Genomic DNA, 8,333 nt, shown 5'->3' with positions numbered 1-8,333 from the left:
AGACTTCGCAGTCTGGACCTAATTCAGTATTCTGTGCAAAATTTTGTCCCAATCGGACAAATTTTGGGAGTTTGGTGTATTATTCACAAAAAATCGGACGAAAAAATATATGGGAGCTATATCTAAATCTAAACTGATTTTAACAAAACTTAGTAGACATCAGTCTGGATCTAATTCAGTACTCTGTGCAAAATGATGTCCTCATCGGACAAATATTGGGAGTTTGGTGCATCATTAACTTTAAATCGAATGAAAGTATATATGGGACCTATATCTAAATCTACACCGATTTTCTCCAAATTCAATAGGGTTCGTCCTTGTGTCAAATAAGTGAATTGTGCCATATTTTATCTAAATCAGATCATAAATGCGAACTGTACTTTGTTCACAAAAATACATGGACGGACGGACATGCGTAAATCGACTCAGAAAGTGATTCTATGCTTATTATTAAAAGGAACCATGTGTATATGTTTTTTTCCTTTCCACAAATACATAATACCCTGTACCATAGTATGGTAAGGGTAAAAAATCGCTCAACGCGAACATTCTGCTTATCCCTTTAATAACCAATGCTTCTTCCTATATGTTGTTTAACATATGCCAACATATGAACACCCCAAATTGGGTGAGACCAAATATCAACGCTGGTCGGCTGTACAGAGTTGATACATTACCTACCACCCATATGCTTTGCCCTCAATATACAACACTGAACGCATAGTGATGCCATGTAATTCCATCAAAAAGGGCTCATATGTTTTTTGTTTTGATAGTGATTAACAATTAATTTCATAATATAATCATTTCAAATTATCACAAATTAATTAAATTACAATAAATTAGTATCCTCCTATTAATTAACTACGACTCCTAAACTTTGTTTTTCCAAAATACGAATTATTAAACCATCAACAGAGTTGCACAATCAACTACAACATATGGCAACCTTCTCCGCCTTCATTTCGTTGTGATCAAAGAAGGAAAAAATTGCTGAACGAGACGACGAGTCAAGTTTGTCAAATTTCACATCGGTTCTTCTTTTTTTATTAGTAGTGCTGAAGTGGAAAATAAGAAAGACCGAAGAAAGAAAACACATTTATTTAGTTTTTTGCATAAAAAAGCCCCTTTAAGGAGTAATTTTTTTGTAAATATTATAATTATCTACGGATTGTGGCTGGTTTATTGATACAATAACCAGAAATAAGTGGCATACGTGGTGGATGAGAAGAAGACGAAAATACGAGAAGAGAAATACAAAAAAAGAAAAGAAAACGATAAGCGAGTGAATTCTGCTGTTTCTGTGTTTTATTTTTTAATTTATTAATAAAACATGGCGCGTCTAACCTACGTCTATAGAATGGAGGACATGAGTTATGTGAACGTCGGCCGGAGACAATTGCCCGTCAGTGCTGGTGATGATAATTTAATGGTAAGAAGAAGCAGCAGAAAAAGGAGTAACATCATCTTCCACCCCAACCTGGTGAGGATGATGATTAACACAGTTTTTCTAGTCAAGTGGAAGACCAATTCCCAAGTTTTTTTTTGTTGGGTTCATCAGCAGTAGCAAGACGTGAAGAAGAAGAGGAGCGAGCATACATATTCTTCGTAATCAGCGTAGTAGTTAGTAGTAGTGACAGTAGTTAGTTTTTCTGTTTCATCGTGATGAAGAAATGTAACAACGTTTCTGGGGAAAATTATTATTGTTTTTGGTTGGTCCGACCGTCCATCAGTCAGTTGGTCGGTTTTATTTTCTGTGCGAGTTGCCGTCTTTCATTGTTACCACCACACACCAGTCACTACCACCATTATAATAATCATAACACGATTTGCATCCGCCGCACCACCACCCTGCCCACATCCACATACCACCTCCCTCCCCACCCAGTTTAAGGTGCAGCTGACTGACTGACTGACGCTGATTAAACTTGTTAGAGTATATTTTTTGGTGCGATGGATGGATGTATCTTCTTGCACTGTCTTGTTCGCCGCATAAACATACATTCTCATGTGTACAAATGTATGTTAAAGTGATGTCGTTTACTTCGCCGATTATTAGTAGTAGTCGTATTATTATTATTGCCTTCTTTAATTTATTTGTTTTGGACTGGGAAAACCTTGAATTTTAAAATTGTTTATCACTTATCATGCGAGAGTTTGTCGTATTTTGTCTACGGTTTTGGTATGACGTCGAGCTGCTCACTATACGCAACACTGTTGTTGTTGTTTTCGGTTTGTTTTTGTTTCTGTAGACCAAAAGGCAAAGACACAACAAAAACTTGTCCCCAGCTCAATGTAAAATATTCGATGGTGATTAATACAAACTATTATGAATTTGGATTTGTATTGAAAATATTTTGAAAACAAAAATTTTTGTTCCCTTGCTTGCCAACTAATGGTATTTTCCCCAAGATCAATAGCATTACTGAGCTACGCCCACCAAACCCCATACACTTCCTCCTCCTCGTTGGTGGTGGTAAACAAAATGCCCCAACAAAGATTTGTTTTTTTATTAAGAAGCTCACTTTTCATTTTCTTAAAAAAAACTAAATTGTAAAAAAACTTTCTTTGATAGTTAAATTTATGGGATTTAATCTTTTGTTGTTGTTTTTTATTATTAGTGTGGCTTATTATTATTGTTGCTGGTGTGTTGTTGTTTCGAATTTTTCATTGTGACTGTGACCAACCGCATATCGGAGAAGAAGAAGCTGCTGTGCACAAAACAGGTTCAACATACAATTTCAATTTCGTAGAGTGTAGTTGTTGTTGTACTACTGCGCTATTTTATAAAAAACGCATAGCACAAATCAGAGTTGGGAAAATTGAATTTTGTTAATATCAGATGATCAGTTGTCGCATGGAGTTTCATGCATTGCTATTGTGTGGAAAAGAGGGTATGTTGTATTCAGACATACAAATTTGATTGTATATTTAGATCTTTGTAAATATTAGGAAGAAATACTATTCCGGGTGGTCGGTCACTCAGCCAATTATTGAAGATCTTTCAAATTTTCCTGCTTATTTTTTGGTCAAAAATTGGCGATTTTCCAAAAAAATAATTTTCCTACGCACGCTAGGTCCCAGTCGAGGATCTATTTGATATTTTTACCATCAATAGTTCTAGGAACCTAATTACAGTGGAAATCCATATTACCTGATGTATGAGCCTCTAAAGTTCCGCGGTGACCTTGTATTCTCATATGCTTTTTTAAAATTCCCTAAGGCATTTTTAATGGGTATCAATTTAAAGCAATTGAAGTCCTAACTACAATAATACAATGGGCTTCCAAAAGTCAAATGGTCCCCTGGACATATACTTATCTAAGTTTGCTGGATTTAGACAAAATTTGAAAAAAATTCTATTTTTTGAAAAAAAAAAATAATTCTAACAAGAACCATATGAAGTTCTTGTGACTCCACTCTGTCCATATTGCCACAGTTCGCTAGACATCACCATTATGACAGTGGATCTGATAAATAACGTAACCTGGCAACCACAAAAGGAAAAAGTGGCTAGACGACGTGAAACAATGCAGGAGTGTACAACGTCACATAAGGGCACTCCGTGCCGAAGAGGGCGAAGGTGGGTGTAGATGTAATTAAAAACGCTGTATCCTCCAAAGCGTTGAACCCTAACGGAATAACCATGGTAATGCTTAAGCAGCTGGATGAACCCGGAGTTGATAATTTATCATCGGCTCTCAAATTGTCGTTAATTACCCAAATAGTTCCTGAAGTCTTGAAAATGGGCAGTTTGGTCCCGCTGCTAAAGCCTGGCAAGGATGCCAGCAGTGGTGAATGGTACAGGTCGACTTCACTCCTGTCGCCAGTAGCAAAGACACTTGAAGCGCTACTCCTCCCATCGTTGAGCAATTTTCCAGTTGTCCAACATCAGCCATAATCGTACATCAACATGATTGCACGATCATGGCGTCGTGTCCCGTTATTAATTACATTTGTATTGTTAATATCTTCCATCTGAAGAATAACTCTCAAAAAATATCCGCTGTTCACCAAATGGTCGGCGATGGAAAGCTGATTTTGACCACAAACTACATCAAGATACCTTTTCAAGTCGTCTGCGCAAGCTACTGCTTTACGCAAAAGGCTGAAAAGTAGCAACAAGTTCCTCAATACTCTAGCCGGCAGCATTTGGGGCACTGACAAAGAAACCTTATTGTCCTCTTATAAGGCAATAGTTCGATCAGTGGTAAGCTATGCGGCACCAGTGTGGTTTGCGAATGAATGTGAGGCGCAGTGGAGGAATATCCAGACCTGTCTGAAAGCTGCCCAGAGAACTGCAACAGGGTGTCTCCTTATGTACTTGCTTGGGTGTTATAGCCTTATGGACACAACTAAAATGTACTAAATTTGGTACAATTTCGTAGCATGTGAATGAATAGAGCTAAAAATTTGAAATTTAGAATGCGAATAAGGGTTGGGATGTAGAGTTTATTTAAGGAGATGATTTTGAAATTTGGTACAATTTGAATTTTAGGTGAAACAATATAACCAGAATCATCAAATTCGGAGTTAGGATAGTATGTACTAAATTTAGTACAATTTGAATTGTGGGTGAACCGATAGAGTTGGAATCCTGAAACTTAGATTTAGGATCACTATGGTGGTGTAGGTTTGTGGTAAGGAAGAGGTTTTAGATATTCGTACTACTCTGTACCAAATTTGGTACAATTTGAATTGTGGGTGAACCGAAAGAGTTGGAATCCTGAAACTTGGATTTAGGATCAGTGTGGTTGGTAGGAACCGATAGAAATTCGTGCTACTTTGTACTAAATTTGGTGCAATTTGAATTGTGGGTGAACCAATAGAGTTGAAATCCTGAAACTTGGATTAGGGATCACTTTAGAGCTCGAATCATGAAATTTGGTACTAAATGGTACTCAAATTCAATTTATGGTCTATATTAAGGTTTGGATTATTTAGTTTTTCAGATATATGCAGTTTTCTGTGAAAATAAAATAATATGCTAATATATGTTTAAATATTACCCACATTCGCTAATGAAGTAGCGGGCATATTGCCGAAAATTCTCGGCCGACTATTATAACTTTGTAAAAGACTTTCAGTCGGAGCTTAGCTCGATTAAAAGAGGAATTTACATCATTATCAAACCTTTTTAAGAATTTGTCTAATTTGTTTGAAAAAAAAGAGAAAATATCAATCTTCAATAAAGGCCAATTTCTAAGTGATTTTTTAGAAAGATTCGTAAAAAAATGTATATGCAGCGCCCTTTATATGTATAGGTCTTTGGACCATATTTAAGAAAAATTCTTTTGAACTGTTGCATTGTGAATATTATTTGATTTTGTTTTTACTCAAAGAAGAACAATATTTAATATTGCATTTATGTGTTGAATGAACTTCAGCCTAACAAGAAAACAAAACAAATATACGACATATATTAGAACCGCACCCTACCCCATAACCCCCGAATAATTTGTGTCATCATCACTTACAGTTAAACAAAAAACAAAAACCTTTTTCATTGTACTTCAAACAACTGCCTGTTTGTTGCTCTCCTGCTTTTTACTCTCTTCCGATGTGAGGGGTTCAATTTATAATTACGACACAAAAGATTTGATCCGAAGTTTATTTGTAGCTATATATTTTTGATATTTTTATGCGGATAAAATATCCAACTTTGGGTCGTCTTTCTCCCTGCTTTTTTTTGTGTTATTAAAATGCATTTTAATAAAATGTGAATTTGCCGACTATAGAGAGAATGTGTGTATGATTTTTACACGCACACATACATACATGCACGTGTTTTTTGTCATAAAGCAAAAAACAGTGTAATAAACATTTTGAGAATATCTCTGGTTATGGTTATTAAGGTCTTATATCTTATCTTGAAGGTAACATTAGTTGTTGTTAAGTTTCTTTTGATTTAATTTAAAAGAAAACTAGATTTTTTTCTGAGGAATCTCTAAAAACAAAATTCAAAATTTCCAATACTTTTTTATTAAATGATCCCCTTTATTTTTGCCTTTACAGATGTTAATGGATTTAAATAGCAAAGGCTTGTGCATCGATAGTCCACACATTCGTGGCAAAGAACTCGAAGAGTTTACCCGCAAATTTAATTTACTAACCACGGATGAATTACATACATCATTGGAGATTAGCAGCAAAACCTTCGTATCCGTTCTAAATCAATGCGTACAGTGTGTCGGTTGTCGACGCCTTGTCGAACGCCTCTTCTATCAACTATCAATGTCCGGCCATCCCACGCTGGATCCCCTGGTACTGAAAAATTCCTGTGTCCTTAGTATAGCCGAAGAGAAAATGAAAACACCACAGGCGCTGGGTACACTCCTCTATCGTCATCATGAAATTCTAAATAACCTGCTGGAAAGTAAATTAAGGAATAAAACCCGATGTGTGCTGCACTCGTTGGATGCATTCCGTTCGAAACCATTTTCGGAAACGTGGCGTGAAGTCTGGTCCTCGATGAAACACAATTGTCGTGATGAGTTGGCCGTGATTGAGACAAAAGAACTGCATGAAGTGTTGGAGAATTATCTCAAGAAACATAAATTCTGTAATGGCTGTCGTACGAAGGTAATGTTATTGAATTTATACGTGAAATAGATAACTCATAATTTGTAATTTTTTTAATCTACAGATCGAAAAGGCCTATAAAATCTTAGTGGGTGAGACGACAACGAAAGAGAAAGGCTATGTCGCCGCACTTTATGCGAATATCAAAAAGTGTCACCCCGACAAGCATATACATGTTTTCACGAATAAAATCGACTTTCTCGACGCTCTTATAAGGCGCGCCGAACCCGAAGTCAACGGAAGGTGAGTTCAATTAAAGAGATTCAACAACAGATTAGACGAGAAGATTGAAAATAATGTTCTATTAAAACGTACATAAGTCGTATTTAAAGAGGATACATAATATGGACATTCCTTTGGCATAAATTAAGACCTAATAATCCCCCACAAGAACGACTTATTAGTTGTGCATAAAACTATGTAATAATCGTCCATAGAGAAGCCACATTAGTCGTCATTAGAGACATATTGAACGGATATGTAGAAGACATATCTTTCAAAATCCTATCGGCTACAAAAGAAGTCCTCCACGCAAACGAAACAGTTTTCAGTGCATCTAGCGACTGCGTGGGTCTTTTGGCAAGAGGTTTTTGCTCATCCAAGTACCTTAATCTCTTCACAGCTATTAGTTGTGTTCGATATGATTCCCCCAAAGTTTCAGCTGTCGCAGAGGTTGATGCAGCTGTCGCAAGCACTTACCTCGTATTCGTCACTTTAGGCTTGGCTTTTGGAAATTTAGCAGCAGGCGGCTTAGCAGGTTTAGTTATTTTGCTTAGAGGGAGGTTGTGTTCGATCAGCCTTCCTTCCTTCGCAGTGGAGGATGATGTCCGGGATTTCTGAACACTCAAGAGGTCCCTTGAAGGGGGCTGAGAGATCAGAAATTGACTTCACACGTGACGAAGGAATTCTTTATCACTGATTGAGTCCCTGTCCCGTCCGATAAATCGGTTGCAGAAATTAATATCTCTGCGAGTATATCTTCTTCTCAGAAATCTCTTTGGAATGACATAGCCTCTTACCACATGGTAATGACTCGGCAGCAAAGCCGGAAGAATCTTGCTGAGGCGTACAGGTATCAACAATAATCTGTTCGAATACAGTCGGGACCATGACTGCAAACCGTAAACACTGCGGTCGACCAACACCCCAGCATTAGGAAGGCCACATAGAAATGAAAGTGACCTAAGACCTCCAATTGTGTATTTGGAGGTGTCATTCTCGCATCCTCAGTCCTGGGATCATAGGCAATTGGCCATTTCCTCCAAAACTCCTCCAGGACCTGCTGATTGTCCGCGACTGTTTATTTATATTCTGTTTATTTATACCCAATGAATATTATTCAGCCTTATTCTGGATATTCGCTGGGAGATATCTCGCATATAAAAAAATTTTCGCTTTCACATTCTCGCCTTATTCTGAATGAATAGGGAGACGCAAAAAATGCGAGATGCAGATTCGAGTTTTCGAAAATGGTGGTTGAAAAAAAGATTCGTGTTGCCATATCGTAAATTAAGTTGCGCTGTGTGTGGCCATATTGTAATTTAAGTTGCAATGTGTGTTGCCCCATTGTAATTTAATTGTGTAATATTTTTCAATATATTATTTATTGATTTTTGTTATTAAAAATTGTTACTTTTTATTGTTATTTAAACTTTATAGCAATACAAATGTGAAATATCAAGAATCCGCTGTATAAATGCTTTGCAATTAAAAGAAAATAAATTAAAGTTTGAAAATATGGCAACCTACAA

The 8,333-nt window shown here is 36.7% G+C and overlaps 1 protein-coding gene across 1 annotated transcript; it reads left to right on the top strand.

The window, feature by feature from the left end:
• The first annotated feature begins 1,309 nt into the window (after positions 1 to 1,309).
• Positions 1,310 to 6,834, top strand: LOC133337166 (gametogenetin-binding protein 2-like). The gene is made up of 3 exons (XM_061545421.1): positions 1,310 to 1,432; positions 6,016 to 6,582; positions 6,647 to 6,834. Exons 1-3 carry the CDS (start codon positions 1,334 to 1,336, stop codon positions 6,827 to 6,829), a joined length of 849 nt encoding a protein of 282 aa, XP_061401405.1. The 5' UTR covers positions 1,310 to 1,333; the 3' UTR covers positions 6,830 to 6,834.
• Positions 6,835 to 8,333: the final 1,499 nt, after the last annotated feature.

This window comes from Musca vetustissima, unplaced genomic scaffold, assembly GCF_032173495.1.
Source record: "Musca vetustissima isolate MV318-11 ecotype Yass unplaced genomic scaffold, APGP_CSIRO_Mvet_v1 utg128334, whole genome shotgun sequence".
In the NCBI taxonomy this organism is placed as follows: domain Eukaryota; kingdom Metazoa; phylum Arthropoda; class Insecta; order Diptera; family Muscidae; genus Musca; species Musca vetustissima.
Note: the sequence above shows the minus strand (reverse complement) of the source record. Positions and strands in the feature narration are given on the sequence as shown.